Source organism: Watersipora subatra, chromosome 3 (genome assembly GCF_963576615.1).
Source record: "Watersipora subatra chromosome 3, tzWatSuba1.1, whole genome shotgun sequence".
In the NCBI taxonomy this organism is placed as follows: domain Eukaryota; kingdom Metazoa; phylum Bryozoa; class Gymnolaemata; order Cheilostomatida; family Watersiporidae; genus Watersipora; species Watersipora subatra.
Genome location: NC_088710.1, coordinates 75,812,429 through 75,834,164, shown reverse-complemented (window position 1 = coordinate 75,834,164; position 21,736 = coordinate 75,812,429). Strand labels below are relative to the sequence as shown.

The 21,736-nt window shown below is 37.9% G+C and overlaps 1 protein-coding gene across 1 annotated transcript; it reads left to right on the top strand.

The window, feature by feature from the left end:
• The first annotated feature begins 17,163 nt into the window (after window positions 1-17,163).
• LOC137391407 (uncharacterized) lies at window positions 17,164-21,527 on the top strand. Its single transcript, XM_068077870.1, has 2 exons — window positions 17,164-18,399; window positions 21,036-21,527. The coding sequence occupies exons 1-2, from the start codon at window positions 17,179-17,181 to the stop codon at window positions 21,042-21,044; spliced, it is 1,230 nt and encodes a 409-aa protein (XP_067933971.1). The 5' UTR covers window positions 17,164-17,178; the 3' UTR covers window positions 21,045-21,527.
• Window positions 21,528-21,736: the final 209 nt, after the last annotated feature.

Here is a 21,736-nt window from a genome sequence, read left to right as displayed (position 1 = left end):
CTAGAAAAAAACGGAACGGTACAGTGATTGGGTCTATCAGACAACAAGAGGATACGACGGCTTAGCCACAGACCAAATGACCTGGGAGTCTAGTCTAAACCGCTCGACCACTTTATTAGGACAGCCTCCAGCTGGTCACCCGTATTCAGGCCATGCCGCAATAACTTTAGAAAGAAAAGAGACAGTTTCAAAAGGCAGCCCGCAGTACCAGAAACGAGATATGCCAGCTACTGATGACAAACATTTGCTTAATCAAGAAATTAGCCGCTTGGGGGATCATGTTAAGGAGCTTGAGACTTGGGCCCAGCTGGTTTGCTTCACCCATGTTGTTTAATTAAATAATGCATGGGAGTGTGTGGTGGACGCCGGACCAATGCTTTACACTTCTTGTAAATATTTTATTATATGTTTGTATATATTTTATATGTCTGTAAATATTTTATTATATGTGTTGTCCTTTTTTTATTATAGCCTTGTTACTCATTATACTATCAATTATCGTCGTTTGTGTTGTCATATCAACGCACTAGCGGGCCTAACTATTCACGTTGTTAGCCGGTGTTTTTACTCGGTCCCGTTAGCCGGAACGGGCGATTTTATTGTATATAAGGGAGCAACGCTCACTTAGTAGAGCAGAGCAAATGGCCGTACGTTCCTCGGTTAGTGAATTTCTTTCGCTAATAAAACATTGAACAAATCACACGCAATTTATTTCTATCGGAAATAGACTAGATCGTGCCAAGTAAAGGCCGGCAAATTCCTTTACAGGTGTAACATCATAATACATGTTTTAGTGTGGTGTAGTGAGTCATAACATTCAGTGTTTATATAGTGATTGTATGAAGCCACCAGAGATGCTTATGCTGACCACTATCATACTGGGTTACATATTGTGACTTACTGTGGTATATCTTGCTGGAGTCTCTGTACACACTGTTGTTACATTCGCAAATTCAGAAAAAAGAGAAGGATTCAAGACAAACTGATGCCCATGAGTGCATCACTAGTGAACCAATTCATGCAAAAAAGAAGGCATGTGCACCGCTGTTCTTTACTTTATGAAACAGTTTTGTCTTTAGTCTCATGCTATTGTTGCTTGTAGTGACAATCAAATTTATATTATCAATATTAAATTTTAATTAACCAAAATAAATAGAAGGAACGATAACACTTTGTTATTATGATAAGAAATAGTATGCGATTAGTGACTGACAACTCTATAGATGTATTCTCAGATAGCTACATACACCATTTTTAGTTGGACCAGACACTGTACTAGGCATTAGGTTAATGGTTGAAAAAATGGCTGGTAAAGATAGCTTAGAGAAAATGCTAGAGAGTACATGCTTAACTCGGACATTATTCCCTTGACTTGTCTACAAATGTCATGTACCACACCTGTTTTGATGAATATTTTAACTTTGCTATGTATATACATCTGCCTACATCTATATATATATATTTCTCAAAGTCTGTCTGTTGAAAATCCGGCTATAGCTATTATTAGAACAGCTGAGCTGGACAACAATACAGACTCAAAGTCATGGCTTACCGTCATTGGAAGCCTAACCTTATTAACTAGCTTAGTGGAGTTTTCCATAGGCAATATGCCAGGCTACTAGCTTGAAAGGTACAGTTGTTTGACAAAGTTTTAAAACCTTTACAGTTGTTTTTTATTTTTCTTCTAATTTATTTCAACTACACGACACACTTCTCTCATGATATTTACTTTGTTGAAAGTTATAATGGCAAATGTTGTTATATGTTAAATACAAATCAATTTTCTGTCCAAAGACTCTTCTATTACATGGGCAGCGCCGAGTGTCACAGCTAGTCATAGATATAGTAAACCCCAGATATGCGAATAATCAAAATAGGTGAGGCCTATAAATATGTAGCATGACGCAGCGTCATGATGATGTGTAAAGTGAATCAGCTGATCTATGAACTCCTATTGACTTAACACTAAAAACTGCTCAATTTTTCCATAGTTTGTGCATGTGAGACTGCATATTTTATTGATAATATATAAAACTTAGTTTGGATGAGAAAGACAAGAATCTTACACACATGGTAATGGATAATAGCAATAATTTAGAAGCTTGTATATCATTGATAATACAAAGAGTGATCAAATAGAAATTAAACTAATAACAAACTAATGAATCAAATAAGGTTTAGAAGCAGTAAAGCTGGGCCACTGTATTAAACACCCATTAGACATGACTGTAAATAATTAGACAAGATAGCTTTTGTCTAAGGTTGGTTGAACTACATGTAGATTCCTGATCTGAAGCGGCATAGTGTATTCTGATTTTAATATAGCGATTACATCCAGATCATTACAGTTAGCATAAGGACTTGGTGGGATATCTGCTTTTATGAGCAGTGCACAAAGTGCAGATCTAAAGCACTGCACATTCGGGTTATTGTTATAGCCACCCTTAAATCGTATCTTGGAAAACAGAACCTCAATGTGATTCGGGTTGATCTTAAAGGCTGACTTGCAAAAAAATTGCAAACAAAGCATCGCCTTCAAAAATTCATTGCAAACACTTCGTGTTCTAACGATAAAATTGTCTGTAAAGATGGCCGACAATGATAAAATGACGTCTCGAAAAATGAAGGATAAGAGGGTTAATATAAAACTTCGTGTAGCACTAGTTTATGACAAACACTTCAGGTTTTACCGAAGAGCCCTTACCAAATATAGATGCACTACTTTGAGCTAAGGTTGAAAAATTAAACAAATATTTACAGGGGTTTTGAGATATCAGTGCTAAAAATGACAGCATTACAATTATGATGAAATAAACGCGTAAAGACAATATAGACATAGTTTTATAGAATGTGTGAAGTGAAAAAAAGAAATTGTAATCTACGGCAGTTTCGAGATATCGACGATTAACTGTTCATTTTTTAGCTTTTAAGAGCTTGTAATCACATTTCCACATATTTTGCATCTACAATATAGCAGAGTAAGACGTGGTGAATCTTTTGATACCAAATAACTGTACAGTAATGCGAATTTCGTTGCAAGTCAACCTTTAATGGGGGTCCTCCCATGTTTTGTGACGATTCTGACGACGCGACGACAGGGATATTCAAAAAGTGACAGACGAGACGACCATTTACCAATGCAGGTGACGAGGATTGCGTAAATAAGATTACTAAAGGTACGGCTGCACGTAACGAATTTTTCGTTGGTTCGGAGTTCTGGCCGAAATCACGAAAAACGCAGAATTAATCGGTCGAAATTCACAGAATTATTTGAGCTGTGCATGCCCACCGAGTTTGTCGACGAACGCTTTTAACAGATTAAAGAAATTATTAGCGAGCACGATTCCAGCAGCTTTAGCAATTAGTATAGTCCAAGACATGTACCGTGATACACAATAAAAATACGAAAGCATTTCAACATAAAACACACGATGTAACTGTCTAAGTCGCGCTATTATTAGTTGGCGAACACAACTTTAGCAAATTTTAAGATATATGTAGTCCGAAAACATAATGCGACACACAAGAAAATTATTACAGAAAGTTATCATAGTAAATACGATGCAACTGACTTGTTTGCGCTAGAGATGTCAACATTCTCTACCACAAATCTTTTGCTGCTAAAAAGGAAATATAATTAAAAAATAAACAAATTGTAGCTATAGCGTCCAAACAATAAATACATTCAATAACGAAATCTAAGCAGTTGCATCGTGTGTACTATGTTGATTTGCAATTATACTTTTACTATTGTGTGTCATTATACGTCTCTTGGACTATACTAATTGCAAAAGCTGCTGAGATCGTGCTCGCTAGCACGATTCTAGCAGCGCAGAATAATTCTGTGTGTTTCAATCATTTCGTGATTTTGGTTAGAACCAACGGAAATTTTGTTACGTGTTGCCGTACCGTTACTAACTTATTATTTGTTCATAAATCACCACGGTCAACCGAAACTTCACTAGTTTTGGTTTGAAGCATCTGGCCCAGCATTTATAGACTGCCAAATAATTAAAGCAATGAAATGCCACGACATTGACTGCAAATCCGTTTCCAAGTCTGTGACTGACAGTGATTATTAAAGGCAATCTCGGTCTATTTTCAGTACAAGAAATATAGCTCTAAAAACCTAAGACGGCTGTCACTCTTCGCGGAGTAATCAGCAACGCTCCCAAACATCACTAATATGTTTGTGAAGGTCGCTGGTTGAGCCATGCTTTTGGTTAGCAGAAGTTCAAACCTAGCGAGTTTCAGATTTTTAACGCAACCCAGTGCCACCAGTATAGATATTTGTATTAAAATAACGAATGTGAAGAAAGAGGTTGTTTTGGTTACCAATTTGAAAAAGGTGACAGTGATTTTAAAAGTGACGACAGTGATTTTAAAAGTGACGACAGTGATTTTAATAGTGACTATTCTGACGACAGCTTTGTGTGGTAGGACCCCCTTTAATGGTTAGGAAGTAGTTGATGTATGGGTAGTAGCTGAAAAGATATTGAGCAATGCCATGTGCAGATTTGGCTGCTGACTCAAAACCAATGATGAAAGTTTTCATATTAATTTTCCCTGGCAGCTTTCCGCTTGGTTTCTATTATTGGCATACATAGCTTATGATATTGTTGAGAACTTCTTGTTTTGAATTCAAGTCCTGTCTTGTTATGGGCAATTCAGGATATACCTGGGGTGTTGTAGTCTCCTCTAATGACATTTCACTAAGAATTTGGTCATTGTTCCGTTTTTGACTTAAAAACTAGTACGATAAGTTTGCTTTTACTACTAAACTCATTGCTCAAATGAAGGCTCTGATGCTGTGATTCACATCACTGCGACCAATGATAAACAGCCTCCAAGGATAGGCGACGGCTATAATATGGGCGGGGTTTAATGATCGTTCTCTGTTGGGATGAACCCGAAGGCGGCACCCGAGCAACCAAATATACTGAATAAAGCCCCTTGTAAATTTACAAATATTATGAACTATAGTGGTTATTTTACTGATCTGTTGAATTCATTTTGTTGTCAAATAAATATAGTATCCCAATATTGTCACCATCATGATCAGCCAGTTGCCATTCACAAGCATTCGTGATATTAATAGTCACAATCGTAAAATAGCCCAAACTTGATTTTATATTTAGATTTTGAGCATGAAAACTACACTGCACAGCTTTGCCTGCTGTCCCATCTTATTGACCAGGTAGAACAATGTGACAAAGATGAAAGACTGGCATTTTATGTTAGGGGTGGCAAAATATTGTTTGGCTAATTACCCGAACAACGGGTAAATTACCCGTTGTTCAGGTTATTTTGGGTAAATTATATTCAACCTTAAGCATATACTACGACCTTTACCAATTTTAAAATTAGTAAAAGTAGGTCAATTGAAATGTTTATTTTGCATGGATCCAATATTTTGGTTAGGTATTACCACTGCATTGTAGAAATTCAAGGCTTGCTTTGTGAACCTCGGGGTCTACTGACTGAGTGAGCTAATGAAACGATAACAGTGAGTCGTGTTTTCCAAAACCTAACAAAGCAACGCGACCGCCCCGCGAGAGTTGTGTTAGCTCCGAAACCCAGGCTAGCACAATCCTAACAGACGATGATAATTAAACCCCGCCCATATGATAGCGTTACCCATTGAACTTAAAACCTCTGGAATGGCAATCACGTGACTTTTACGTTGATTGTGATACGTAACGTATGCGCCTTATTGGAGAGCTAATCGAATGCTACAGTAGTTCCGTTTGTAAACAAACGGTGAAAAATGACAGAAATGTACATAATGAATAGTTATTTTCCAGCTGGGTGTTAATGAAAACTCCTCCTACACAACGTTTTGAGTGCCCTGATAGAAGAAATCCTATTTATAACATATGGAGTGGGATATATCAAATGATAAGTAGATGTAAAATAGATTTTCGTGGACCATGTTATTCATACAAACTGTTGTATTACAGATGCATAAACCCAGCAAATGATATATTCAGGCAAATAACAACTGTTCCATTACATTAAAATTTATATTACATATGCATAAATGCATATGGAAAAACTTAGCACATGAAGTATTTCGATAAAAACGACACATAGGTATGCTGCCAAAACAGAAACTGTTTTCAAGATTTCAGTGATAATAGCTTATGAATGTATGATATGTATAATACAGTATCTGTAAAAGATGGAATGAACCACTGCAACAACCGAACGGAAATTAAAAACAGTTGTAATAGAGGATAATCAAAATAATGTAAACAAGGAAATGCAGGAATTAGTGGAATCAGATGATTAAACTTATACAAACACGTTACGGAAACTGTGTAAAAGGAGATTTGTATAGCACTGGATATTGAGCCAAGGTGTATCAGAGTTTCTTAGAACTAAATTAGATTAGGAATAACAGCACAAAAACAGCTGCAGATAAATATTACAGTGATTACATTGTTACTGGCCTTTAAAAAGTACTACTTTAGTATTATACGCCACAAAGATGCCCCTTGCAGTTTGAGTGTAGGATTTTAGCATAATGATGCTGTCGGAAATCATAAAATGTCTGAATAAGGTTTTTCATCAATGCAGTGGTTGGATATGCCATCTGCCATATCCGTATGGTGTTTCCCAAGGCATAGCACATCACTAGATCTCACACTACTGATAAAATACACCACACAATGGAGTGGATCTGGCTTTGTATTAATACGAAAGTATTGATCTGCAACTAGCAGGATCCTGATGACATCGTCTGATGGACGAACCAATCCTCCATTGTTTTATAGCTCGAGGAAAATATAGAGATGTCGGTACTGGATACTTGACTTGGTGGTAACCAGCGACTGACGGCCAATGTCACGACAGCACTTTAGTTAGCTTTTGCACAATGTAGCCAGCTATATAGACTATACTGTTACCTATAACAGAAATTTGATACCTGAAATCATTGAGTTCCACAAACTGATCAACTTCTGGAGTAGCCTGTATGATGAGAATCTCGTTTTGAGCAGTAACATTACCTGTCTTACCAGCATCTGATTTTGCACCAAATTTGCTGATAACTTTGCTTTGCGAAAGGTAGCCTGAAACTGAGTAACAGTAGGATTATTATTCCAACCACCTAAACAAAAGCATCAATTATAACAATTACGTAGAATCAACAAAAATAAATGTCTTATTCACATAAACGTAGTACCTTTAATATACAACAATACAACTAGTAAAATAAGCGAAAATAAAACAGCTCAAAATGCTACCATATCGCTATGTAAAATGAAAATGTGGCAATTTTCACTGGAAGTCATTCACACCCATCTTAGGCATAAAGCTTAAAGGTTGACTTGCAACAAAATTCACATTACAGTTATTTGGTATCAAAAGATTCATCATGTCTTACTCTGTTGTGCTGTATATAGGCGCCAAATATGTGGAAATGTGATTACAAGCTCTTAAAAGCTCAATAACTAAAAGCCGCCGTAGATTGAAATATGTTTATTTATCTGACGTAGTCATTACAGTTTGGTTAAAATACTTTAAGTTGAACAACCTTGCAGCATTGTGCTTGACAATATGGTTTTAAATTCAATCATTGAAAAGCATCATTCAACATTGAAAAATAATACATTTAAATGACTTCACTCGAACGTTTTAACCTGTTGTCAAAACATGGATCATTTAAATGTTCGTTGCAGATAAGTGCCCAAGGATCAGGCTTATTTACTCTTCTGCAGTTGCAATACCATTGTAAATAACGAGAGTTCTCAGTTGCTTTGTTTGGAAATCTAAAAATTAAAATGAAACCGTAGTAGTTAATTAGCAACAGTAGTAATAACAGTATTATTATTACTCTTATCTCCTTGCTGCTACCTATATCCAGGTACAACAATAAATAATATTATAGGCACTACAAACATTCTTTTCAAATATAAATATTCAGAAATAACCTAATGGTTTGTAGTTCCAAAATATTAATTTAAAAAAAATTCTAAGTTTAAATAATAAAAAACCTTCGTTCTGAAGGAAGAACATTTCACTCACTAGCTTATAAATTTATCTAATCACCGACAAAATACAGTCAAACTCGTACACTCAGTAGTGACACTGATCGACTTTTACTCACCCAGTGACTAGTGTAGTAGAACTAACTAGTGGCAGTAATAACTAGTAGTAGCACAACTAATAATAGTCGTAGACTTTAGCAATAGTAATAGAACTAATAGTAGAAGTGACTCACTTGTGAAATGTCATGCCCTTTCCTTTGAAAGTCCATTCTTGCGGTTTTTGCAGTTTATGGAATAGCAATAGCGCTGTGCACCTATACACCCTTCTCTATCTTACATAAATTATTAGTAGTAATCTCAGTAGTCTGTCCATTTGATATAGCGGTGTATTCGTGATCTTCCATAGCTGTTAAATTGGTAAAGTAGCTTGGGATAGCTTGGGGGCATATTATCAGCTTGACTTGTCTACAAATATCATGTATCACGTCTGTTCAGATGAGTATGTTGACGCTGCAAAGCATAGACATCTGCCTACAAAACTGTGTGATACAAACTCTATGTATTGTCATCAACAAACATGATCAGTATTATAGAGTCACCATAGTAACTGCCAAATCTTGGTTTTTGCAATGCTTATGTTGACTGGCTGTTTCAGCTATTTCTAACACCTCTGTCTCTCATTTTCCACAGCATAAAAACAGACATTCACATTGTTGGTGCTCTTTGACTAATGAACGCGGATCGGGCCGGACTTTTTTATACATGTTTCTATCACGCCTGGCAAATGTAAAACAAGAAGACATTTTCTTCCCGTTCCTAAAGTCAATGACGTGTAAGAGAAAGAAGAATTATTGAAAGACTGGTTATAAATGGTTATATCAGGATATTTGTTTGTCTATCAATGGATACAACCTTACAGAAGCCCTCCAAAACTGCAATAGAAATGTGTGAGTTCCTCGACCGTGTTTAAAACTTAGAAATCATACATCTTTTTGGACAGTATAAAGGGATGATTGACTCCTTGAAGGTCAACCAAGGCAGTATGTATTTTGCCATCAACTCTAATTATTAGACAAAAGTACCTGCTACTGCAGCTCATATCATAAAGCTGTACATGGAGAACATTCCAACTCAGGATACCTACACCTGTAATGAAGGTACAAGAATTTGAAGAATCCGTGTTTGCTGGTAAGTTAGATTAGAAGCTGAGACAGAGAAAAATAGTCTAGGAGCAGAGTAACTCAATTGTGAGTTGTTATTACTTTACTCAACTTATGCAATATGATGCGTGCAAAAGATTCTTCAACATTTATTTATTGCCTGTTTGCACGTTGCACTCTGTAATGTCGTTACTTATATACTTTCTTGTTTAAATTAAATACTCATCAAATGGCGGAGGCGTAATAAACAAGTCGATCACTGTTGCCATTGTGACAAGGAATTTCACAGACTGTGATTGGATAATTGAAATAAAACGTCATACTGTAGTTCGCCAGAATGCTTAGTAATAGCGGCCCAAACTAGTAGCATGAGCTGCGTGCACTGCATGCCTGAGCTACTAACCTCAAGTTATTTAGTAGTTTTGTCACCTCAACAGACAAAAACGGCAACTGAACATGTTGACCATTATAAGTTCACTATTTGGAATCATTTACAACCATTGCTAGATAAGCAGAACTAATTATTTCCATGATCAAACCGAAGACCTCGTTCATTCACCCGATAGCCATTACTTCATTGTCATTGAATATCAAGAACGATGTTTATATTAATATGATGATTCAATCACTATTGACTGATAATAAATTCTAAGCAACTAACAGATGTCATCACGGACCAGATTTTACATGTGATGTGGTTAAATGTTTCATTGTATCTTGTTGTTTTGTTCGTGTGAATTTGATGATCCGGTCTCCTACTAATCATGCCGCCTGATCCCACAAATCATGGCTGGAGTAAAGACGATGATGAGATTTCTGTGCAGTGATTTCCTGATGGACACAGAGCTATTCCTAGGCAGTTTGTCCATTAGACTAATTTCTCATGCAAAAAGAGTAGATGTGAAAGCCGATGATGATGCTAAACTGCAACTTCAGTTTGCACAAGTTTCTGTGTAGACTGCAGCAATGAAATGAATGATGAGGTTGAAGATGGTAATCATATAGACATTGATGATGAGCTTTAAGATTCTATTTAATAGTTTTATTATATACTTTGCAATATGCTTTCTAAAATCAATTGAGTGTTTTCGATGTATAATGATAAACAGACTGTGTACCTTGGTAAACATGCTATATAATATAATAATTATGCAATGTATCAAAATACACATACAATGTCTTATGATATTAATTATTCATTCATAAAGTTAGTTGTCATCGAACATACTGCACCAATATTGTTTTAGCACGCTACCTGTACAATAAATCTAAAAGTAAGCAAGAAATTTCGCATATAAATGTCAGTTAGATAAAAAAAATAACATGTACCGACGAAAAGTACTAAGAGAAGCATAATAAATGCTTTATGCTTGTCATGAGTCGCCCAGCAATATAATAATTTAATTTAAAATATTAAACATTAAATTCGTTAGTTAGTATTCGTCACAACCAGTGTACCCAATGAGGTATACAGCATAGCCTGTCAATCAGTAGTTGTACAGGTAGGTCCCATTGTCAAGAGTATGAAGAGCGTTCCTGGCAGACCAGTGGGTAAGATGATGAGGAGAAATGTCAGTCATATTGAGTCCCTGACGGCTGACTACAAAGTAAAGAATCACATCCATTACATACAATGAGTTCAAAATACAAAACTATCATAAAGACACATAAGAGCTTACGTTTATGGTGCAATATTTATCCATCATAACTTATCAGAAGAAACGATCTAGCAAATCATGTAAGTATAAATTTAAAACTTAAAAATAGGAAGAGGTACAGGACTGATTTTGATGTGTAGGCAATGTGCATAGCCCTACATGAAGAGAATAGAAGTACACCCTTCAGCTCTCACCACAATAATATTTAGTTAACTCATACATCGCACACTTCTGTAAGGTAATAATTGATATGTGAGCACTATAATAATAATAATAATACAATATAACTCGATAGATTAAAATTCAATGAAATATGTATTACTATATAATATCGCACAACATATTGCCACACATAAATCCAATAAAACAATTTAATGCAACGCAGTTCAATACAACATATAAAATAAATATACAATAAACCGGATCATCAAATGCACACGAACAAAACAACAAGATACAATGGAATATTTAACCACATCACATGTAAAATCTGGTCCGTGATGACATCTGTTAGTTGCTTAGAATTTATTATCAGTCAATAGTGATTGAATCATCATATTAATATAAACATCGTTCTTGATATTCAATGACAATGAAATAATGGCTATCGCGGTGAATGAACGAGGTCTTTGGTTTGATCATGAAAATAATTAGTTCTGCTTACCTAGCAATAGTTGTAAATGGTTTCGAATGGTTGAACTTATAATGGTCAACATGTTCAGTTACCGTTTTATTTGTTGAGGTGATAAAACTACTAAATAACTTGAGGTTAGTAGCTCAGGCCCGCAGTGCACGCAGCTCATGCTACTAGTTTGGTCCGCTATTACTAAGCTTTCTGGCCGACTATGGCGTTTTATTTCAATTATCCAATCACAGTCTGTGAAATTCCTTGTCACAATGACAACAGTGATTGACTTGTTTATTACGCCTCCGCCATTTGATGAGTATGTAATTTAAACAAGAAAGTATATAACTAACGACATTACAGAGTGCAACGTTCAAACAGGCAATACATAAATATTGAAGAATCTTTTGCACGCATCATATTGCATAAGTTGAGAAAAGTAATAGAAATTATTTTTATGACAGATAGGGTTGTCCTGCTCTCTGACTAAAAAGAGTTACTTCCTTATAGGAAATAATTACTTGTTGCAGTCACCTGTAGGAAAGCTCATGTTTGTGTAGATGTCCGGCAATATCGACTCTACTGGATTTTTGGATTTTAATAGTATTATCATTAAATTTATTTTGTCAAATATTGGTTTTTATCATGTTTATTTTCAAATAAGGTACGTCAGTTGATTTGATCAAATTTGTACAACCATCATCTAAGTGATTCATCTCTACTGTGGCTGCTCCAGTTCCTACACTATATGGTGCTGCTGAACTCAGTGGTCAGGAAGACCAACTGGAAGGAATTAGGAATAAAGGTGAGGGAAGTAACAGCAGCACAGCCATTCATTACACAAAAGCTGGTTTGGGGAAAGCAAGCATTAACACTAGGCCTACTTACCAGAGAAACTCTAGCTAATGCGCACAATACACAGAAGATGATTCTACAAACTCAAACAGGTACCTTCTGTTTCAATACCTTCTGGTGGGTCTCTTTTACAGCTAAAGCAATGTGTGATCGGACATACTTTGTGTCACATCTTGGTGGTCAAAATACCCTTTTACTTCTAATTGGTGATATCGAACTACAACCTGTTGTTCAGGTGACTGACACTTTTGACAACTAAGCCAATACAGCTGAGGAGTTGGAATACAATAAACCAAAAGTCAAAAATCTCCGATACTTAAAGGTGTGATTATATCAATTTCTAGCAGATTTTACAAGAATGTAAAGATATTTTTGATCTTGCCAGAATTTGCTCTTCATTTTATATGATCTGAGTGCCAGGATGCTTGAAAATTAAACCTACAAATTATGATCATAATTAAAACATTTAAAAGAAAAAGATGTTCCAAAACATCATCTAGAATAAGGTCAATAGTCACACTTCCTGTGAGAGGTATTTGGTATCTTCTTCAGCTAATCATTAGCCTCAGGTACTCATATGTTTACACAGTAGTTAGAAAGAAAACAATGGGACAAATTCTAAGCAACCCTATGCTTAAAGCACATAAATTACATTTTTTTATTGTATATTTCAATACATCAGAGTCTTGGCTTTCGAATGAGCCATTGTTTGCCATGGTGAGACAGACATTGGTTGGTGTTTATAGGATTTCCCCAGAGCTCTACCGCAAAAAAGTTTACTGGCATAGTCTCGAAAATTGTGACGACACAATTCTCATATTCGTTGTTGTGTGCTCTTACCGCTTATTTATCAACTATGAAAGTGACGATGATAACGTTAGTGGCAGGCGAAGGTAGGACAACTCCAGAGAACGAATGAAGATGACAAAGGACTCAGTGTCATTAGTTTTCCATGTACATATTATTTCTATGATGAGTACCTCAGACTCCAAGAACCATACTATATTTTCCCGATGATATTATGCACTAGCTCTTTATTTTTAATGCGATGTTAAGGGTGACAGACTGAGACTAATTAACTTCAAGCATTGTGTGATCTCACGAAAGTGCGATTGGCATTTAGTCCTAGGACCACGCAACCGCAGGTCATAATTTAATCGATGTGATTACATTACCTTTATCAACGACAGTACAGAAAGACTTCAGCTTACAAGTGCTCCAACGTACGAGAAACTTGAGATACGAGCCAGCTTTTAAGCAAGTTTTAGCACTAACATACGAGCCATGTTTGAGATACGAGCACGCGAGTCAGTTGCCAAGTATGCCGGAGGTGTTTTATGACAACAGCATCAATCTGTATTTTTTAACCGCTCAGGTTATACTTTTGTACCGTGTTTTTGTGCACGCTTTTCTGTGCAGAATTATGTGAATTAAAAGTACTGCGCGTAGACCGAAAGTTTGCCAGTAAAATGAAAAATAATGCAAAGAAAAAGCAAATGATAACAGTTGATATTAAACGGAAAATTGTTGAAAATATGCGAAATGTGTATGCGTGATTGAACTAACTCAGCAATATGACAGAAATACATCCACAATTATCAAACAGAAGGATTATATTCAGGGCATTTAGCTCGCAAAAGGACTAACCATAGTTTCTAAACGGCGCAGCGATCTTCCTGACCGCTGATGGAGAGACCGCTCAGGCAGTGGGATAAAAGATAAACAATTGGCTGGTGACAGCATAACTGAAACGACGCTACCTATTTGAAAAGGCCGGTGCTATCTATCAAAACTATAAAAGTAGACATTCGCACAAGTTGGCTAGTGGTCGTGCATTAAACCTTTGTGACGACACCTGTGTTCGTCCTAATCGCAACATGTTGAAAGGGCGACAAAGGCAAACGTCCTTAGATAGGTTCATCTTAAAATGGCTGACTAGTCATGAAAGCAAAACAAAGGAAAAATTAGCTAACCAGCGAGAAAATTCAAACTATAAATGCCGAAGAAATTTTAATTACGTTAAGTTAAAAAAGAAAGTTTGCTTTTAGATTTGCTTCTAAGTTTGTCTTTTAAGGCTTTGACAAAATCCAAATTTATCAAAGTCAACTGTTGTAAGGAAGGATAACTTATATCTCACTCTCTGGCAAATACTAGCATTGGCTGCTATTGTATGTATTTAATTTTACATTTTAACTTATCACATTTCCTTGCATTATTTTTTATTTGTTTCTTTTTGAAAGCGTGTGGTAAGTTAGGACAATAACCAAAATGTTCTTTCTGTTACAATATCTTGTTTTGAGTGTTTTATTTGCATTTTTTAGAGTATGGAAACCAATTAATATATATTTAATTGTTCTATATATAAATAAATTGCACTAACATACGAGTAAATTGACATACGAGCTCAGTCTCAGAACACATTGAGCTCGTAAGTCGAAGTATGACTGTAGATTTATTAAAGCATAATTAATTAACCCAGAACATGTGTTTGTATTGGTCGGGCATTAGCACGATCGGGCATTGTTGATTATCTAGAATCTTAGTTTATTATTAGCGCTCTCCGGGTTTAACAGCACCGATTGTCACAGAAAAACGCAGCCGCAATGGCAGCAAAAGGGATCGACGACCTAAGGCTAAATGAGAATTATGAACCAAGTGGTTTTTTTTCAGGTTGTACTTTTGACACCCTGTTTTTTATAGTTCTATTATTCTTTGTGTATTGAATATAGGCTCATTTGAAAGCCAAGACTCTGATGTATTGAAATACGTATATAATAAAAAAAATATTTAATTTATGTGCTTTAACTATACTGCAGTGTCTCTGAGGCTATATTTGAAGTTTTGTCCCGATAATCATGAGCAAACACAAAATAAAATAAATGTCAAGGGGCACACAATACTGCAAATGGCAATGTGATAGTTGATGGTAATAGCGAGAGGGTCAAGGAGAAAGAGTGGCTATTGGTGTCATTTTACTGCCCAATGATGAGAAGTATATATGTACTGCCCTGTCACTAGTGGTTGCTGGGATCATGCTGGGTCTGACTGAGACATACTGGTTGATAAAGGTGGACTTTAACTTTTAGTTTTCATCTTAATAAATAAAAATAATGAACACTTATAACAAAATTACAACTGAAGTCTCTTTGCAAAAAAGTATGTTCTGAAATTATCTCAACTAAAATTTAACAGTTTCATTACACAAAATCCATTTCTACCCCTACGATTGATAACAAGCCATGCATGTTTCAGATGCTAGCAGAAGTTGAAAAGTGTCAACAGGTGTAAAAGTTGATCAGATCATTGGCTGGCACCCACTCATGAGCAGCTTAGAAATTATACAGTATGAGTACTCTGACAGATTAGTGTGGTACAGACAACCACTATATGTACAATTATTCTGAAAAGTTGATGGGTGATTGATTAGTGCAGTTGTTAAGATGTGAGGCTGTTAAAGTTTTAGTCAACCAGGCAGAATGAGTTGAGTTCAAACCCTCTACAAAGCTATATTTTATCCAACCTCCAAACCGTGGTTATAAACACATAAATATGTGTTTATTATTTTTTAGCATTGCATAAACCAGTTCAAGCAAATTACAGTAATTAACAAGACATGTAATGTAAACAAGCTTTGCTATAAGGTAGAAGTGAGAAAAGGCTTCAAAATCAAAAACAGATATGAAGCAATGATCTCAAAATAGTACTCTGGCAGTCTCAAATGCTATGAGAGATCATCATGTGTAGTACGTATGTGCACAATCATTCTAAAAAGCAATAAGGTGGTCGAGTGGCACAGGTGGTAGATAGCTTAGTGGAAAAAACAAATATCAATATGAACATTGCTGTTTTGGCAATCGCTAATTAGCAACTGACATTCAGCAATTGTCAATTTGCAACTAGTAATTGCTAATTAGCAATTGACAATTGCGAAATGCTAATTATCAAATATATAACTAGAAATTCCACTGTCATACAGCCCACGACCCGACCAATGAGATGGCCAGAGATATTGGCAAAAAAATAAAGGGTACTAATGGTTGAGAAATGCAATATTAGCAATCAAATGGCTCTGCAGTGCAATAGGATAACTTCAATGGTAGCTGTAATGTACTGGGTGTGGGTGTTATTATATACAACAATAAGCAATAATGAATGGAAAAGATGTTTATATTTTCCCCCTGCAACAGGAGAAATGCAATATTGGCCAATATTAGAAGTAAAATGCACTGATATTCTTAGAATAATCAATTTTATTAATATAGTAATAATAGAAAACCAATACACAATTTTGTTTACATTTCAAAACGTCATAGGTAGCAATATCAAGAAGTTGTGGAATTTATATAGGTTTTTAGAAAATTTATTTAAAAAGTGTTTGGTCATGACAAACAACAGCAATGAAAGGAAAATATTACGTTTATATCTCTCTCTTGCAATAGGAGAAATGCAATGTTGGCCAATATTATAAGTAAAATGCACTGATATTATTAAAATAACCAATATTGTTAATATAGTAATACAGCAATAATAGAAAACCTATGAGCGTTAATGCGTCTCGAAGATTTCTGCAAACTGCAGCAAAATAAAAGCTGTTATAAAAGTGTTATAAAGCTGTAGGCCTAATTTACTGTAATGTATGTAATTCAACAACGATAAAGAAATATGTTTATTATTGTTATATACTCACATGCTAATGCTCATTGGTCCTTGACCTTTTCACGTGCTTCCTGTTTACGGCATTAGGGCCGCTTTTACGTCAGTCGTGTTTATGTAGCCAATATGGCCTAATACGTTTAATAAAGAGTCTCACTTAATCCAAGCAATCTGATCCAAGTTATAACAGATTGGCGACAAGGTTGTGTTTATCGGACTCTGTAACTACTACAGCGATGCCTGTTGGAAATTTGCAAGAATTTAAACCCGATGTTGAGGACTGGTCTACCTATAAAACGAGGCTTACCTCTTGGATGGTTATAAACGATATAACGGCGGCTGATAAGAAGAAGGCGTCTTTGATTGCTGTACTGGGCGGTGAGGCGGTACAGCTGCTGATCAACCTTTGTTCACCTGATCGTCTTGATGATCAGTCGTTTGCCCAGTGTGTGACTTTGCTTGATGGACATTATGGTCGTAGAAACGAGGTAGCCGAGGCCTATGTTTTCGACACTCGTACACAGTCTGCTACTGAGTCAATCCCGGAGTTTGTTTTGGCGTTGAAGAGGCTCTCAACGCACTGTAACTTTGGCCCGTCTGACCAACTGAAGCAGAAGTTGCGAAATAGGCTTGTGGCAGGGGTGAGGTCTGACGCTATTCGTCAAGCCCTAATCAGAGAGGGGCCAACTTTGACATGGGATGCGGCAGTCACTTTGGCCTCACAGATGGATGACTACCAGTCAAGCGCAATGGCTCAGCAGTCCAACAACCCTACGGCAGAAATCAAGACAACTCAGTCTGGCAGGAAAGGTCCAGCTGCTCAGAGGTTCCAGGTCCCCCAAAATTCAGCCCCTGGCCTGGGACCACCAGCAACCAAAGCTAAGTATCTTACTTCAAAATGTTGGAGATGTGGAAAATCCAATCATTCAGCTGACCAATGCAGGTTTCGAGATGCTACTTGCCACAACTGTGGTCGACTCGGCCATATTAAGCCTATGTGCACCAGGAAACGAGCTCAAACCAATTCAACTCAAGCTAATGCTGCTCATGCTGCTGACCATGTCGAAGCTGAGCAAATGTGTTCTGATTTTGACAATGTTTCACTTGCACAAACCCTAAGAGCAGCAAATTCTCATAATTCTAATCCTTATTGTGTTACTGTATCTGTGAACGGTGTCGATCTTGTCATGGAAATTGACACTGGTGCAACTGTTTCTTTGATCCCTTATGATGTGTACCAAAAACATTTTGCTAATGCTAAGCTTACTCCATCTGGTATGCAATTCTGTAGTTTCACTGGAGATATGGTGATGAGTGAGGGAAAATTCTTGGTGTCTGTCAAGCATTTTGGCCGGGCTAGACAGCTGTGGCTGCATGTGCTGAGGGCGTCCCGCTTCACGCTGTTGGGAAGGGATTGGCTTAAGGAGTTACCCATTGACTGGCAATCGATCAAACTAGTAAGTTCACCGGTAAGTGGCCTGCACGAACTTCTTACGAAGTACTCTGATATTTTTAAGGGTCAAGGCGTGCTGAAAAGTGCGCCGGCTACTCTTGAGTTGGTTGAGGGTGCCGTTCCCAAACGTTCTAAGCCTTATAGAGTGCCCATTGCGCTACAGCCTGCAGTAGATAAGGAGCTTGATCGTTTGGTTAGTGAGGGCGTTTTGGAACCAGTTGAGAGTAGTGATTGGGCTACTAGCCTGTTGTTTGTTCCTAAGCCGGATGGTTCAATTAGACCGTGCGGGGATTTCAAATCGACTGTGAACCCTTTGCTCAAGGAGGTAGCACCACCTCAAATAAACATGGAGGACATACTTTGTGATTTGGCAGGTAACCAATACTTCTCAAACCTAGACTTCACACAAGCATACAACCAAATGGTTATAGACAAGAGTTCTCGAGATCTGTTGACCCTAGTTACTCATAAAGGGTTGTATCGATATACGAGACTACCATACGGCATTAAGACTGCACCGTCCTTGTGGCAACGAGCGGTTGAACGTGTGCTTAGTGGTATACAAGGTATTCATATATACTACGATGACATACTTGTGGCTGGGCGTACTATTGAAGAGCATAATCAGAGGTTGGAGCTTGTGTTCCAGCGTATAGCAGAGTATGGTCTAAAACTCAAGAAGTCTAAATGTTCTTTCCTAAAGTCGGAAGTGAATTACTTGGGTCACTGCATTAATGCTGAGGGTACAAGGCCAATCCCGTCCAAGCTGGACACCATATTGAACACTGAAGCTCCGACTGACAAAGCTAAGGTGAGATCTTACCTAGGGCTTCTAAACTTTTATCGCCGTTATCTCCCAGACCTCGCGGGTACTGTGGCACCTTTAAATGCACTGCTTAAGGCTAGCACAAAATTTCATTGGTCCAAGGAGGAAAATGTTGCTTTTGAGGCATCAAAATGCCTGTTGAAAGAAAGCAAGCTATTGGTTCACTATGACCCAAACTTACCAGTGAAATTAACCTGCGACGCATCTAGAGTTGGGGTTGCAGCTGTACTCTCGCACACAGTTGATGGGGAAGATCGTCCGGTTCTGTTTGCGTCGCGGAAGTTGACTTCGGCTGAAGTTCTGTATCCTCAGATAGAGCGTGAGGGTCTTGCCATCATTTTTGGGATAGACAAGTTGAGGCACTATCTTTACGGACGTAAATTTACTCTGGTAACTGACAATCAGGCTTTGAGCAGGATATTTGCTCCAAAACAGGGCCTGCCGGTTATGACAGCTGAGCGCATACAGCGATGGGCCCTAAAGCTCTCTGCTTACAATTATGATTTGGAGTGGCACCGCGGTGTTGAAAACAAAGCTGATTTCCTCTCCCGCTATCCTGGTCCAACGGTTGGTGAAAGTTTTGAGGGAGAGTCGCAGGCGTTTATTTTCAAGGTATCTGACCTTGGTCTTCCGGTTACGTCTTTGCAAGTGGCTAGGGCTACCAATAGAGATGTTTTGCTTGGTACAGTGCTTGGTCTGGTGCAGAGTGGCTGGCCCCAGAAACTATGCCCAGCAGATGCTGATCTGTCATCGTACTTTGCTCGCAGGGACGAACTGTCTGTGATGTGTGGAGTGGTCATGTGGGGTACTCGAGTGGTGGTACCACAGTGTCTTAGAGGTAAGTTGCTGCAGGAACTTCATGAGGGGCATCTAGGTACTTCAAAAATGAAGTCAGTGGCCAGATCCTTCATGTGGTGGCCTGGTCTGGATAAGGACATTGAAAATGTCTCCAAGAGTTGTGAATCCTGCATGGAAATGAGCAATGATCCCAGTGCAACCACATCCCACTCCTGGTTGCCCACTTCTCGCCCCTATCAGCGCGTTCATGTTGATTATGCTGGTCCTATTGGGGGTTGCATGCTGTTTGTTGTGGTGGATTCGTTTTCGAAGTGGCCGGAGGTGGTAGTTACTAAATCCATGACAACAGAAAACACAATTGATATGCTCAGATCGCTGTTTGCCAGGTGGGGGGTGCCTGCGGAACTTGTCAGCGATAATGGTCCTCAATTTACTAGTGTAGAATTTCAGGCATTCATGGCTCATTTAGGCATCAAGCACAAGCGTGGTGCCCCATACCACCCGTCTACCAATGGTCTGGCTGAACGGTTTGTGCAAACTGTGAAGGGGGCCCTTAAAGCGTCTAGCGCTGATAGCGGAGGTGTACAATGCAACTTGGACAGGTTTTTATTGGCTTACCGTAATGCCTCCCACTCGATTACAGGAGAGAGTCCAGCACAGCTAATGCTGGGACGCCCATTGAGATCTAGGCTTGATTGTGTAAAACCTGAGGTTTTGTCGAAGCAGCGCCAGGGCCCTTGTCCAGGTAGTGTCGTGCGTGGGTTTGGCATAGGCTCTTCAGTGTGGGTGAGGTGTTACTTAGGAGCAGTGAAATGGAAGAAGGGTGTTATTGTTGACCAAATCGGTCCGCTCTGTTATTATGTTGAGGTAGATGGTAGGAGGTGGAAACGCCATATCGACCAACTCAAGAGTGGCACGGTAGGCACTGATATTGATTCACCAGTCCATTTTGATATTGACTCAGATGTCAGAGTACCACCTCATTCAGGCCATTTACCATATGTTGCTCCTTCTAGACAATCTAATGCAGCTCCACAGCCAGTCCGCTCTCCTCAGGTGGAAGGGTTGCCCTTGCATGTGGAGCCTCAGCCTAGCACTACGTGTCCTGAAACTGTAAGTAATCCACATCCTTATACACCTGTCACCATATCGCCAGGACCTAGACGCTCTAACAGGGTACGTAGCGCTCCAAAGCGTTTGGACTTGTAAATACATTTAGCATGTTTCGCTTAACGTAATACTCATACTACTAGTCGTAGTTAGTTACTGTTTTACTCAGACTACTGGTCGTAGTTAGTTCCTGTTTTACTCATACTACTAGTCGCAGCTTAGTTACTGAGTGCTCTTTGTAAAGGGAGAATCTGTTATATACTCACATGCTAATGCTCATTGGTCCTTGACCTTTTCACGTGCTTCCTGTTTACGGCATTAGGGCCGCTTTTACGTCAGTCGTGTTTATGTAGCCAATATGGCCTAATACGTTTAATAAAGAGTCTCACTTAATCCAAGCAATCTGATCCAAGTTATAACAATTATAACTCTGAAATGCAAAATTAGAAGTAAAATGGCAAGCTACTGTGTACTATACACAGTTTGAAAATTGGTTGCGTTGAATGGTTTTGATAAAGCGATCTTTAACAGAAAGCGGGTAGGAGCATTCACTCGTATAAAAATGTAGCAAAATAAAAAATGTTCTCGTCATGAAGGGGCGTTGTTT

Bases quoted from the DNA above. Each gene is read 5' to 3' on its own strand.
- LOC137391407 (XM_068077870.1), top strand. From the start codon at position 17,179: ATGCCTGTTGGAAATTTGCAAGAATTTAAACCCGATGTTGAGGACTGG.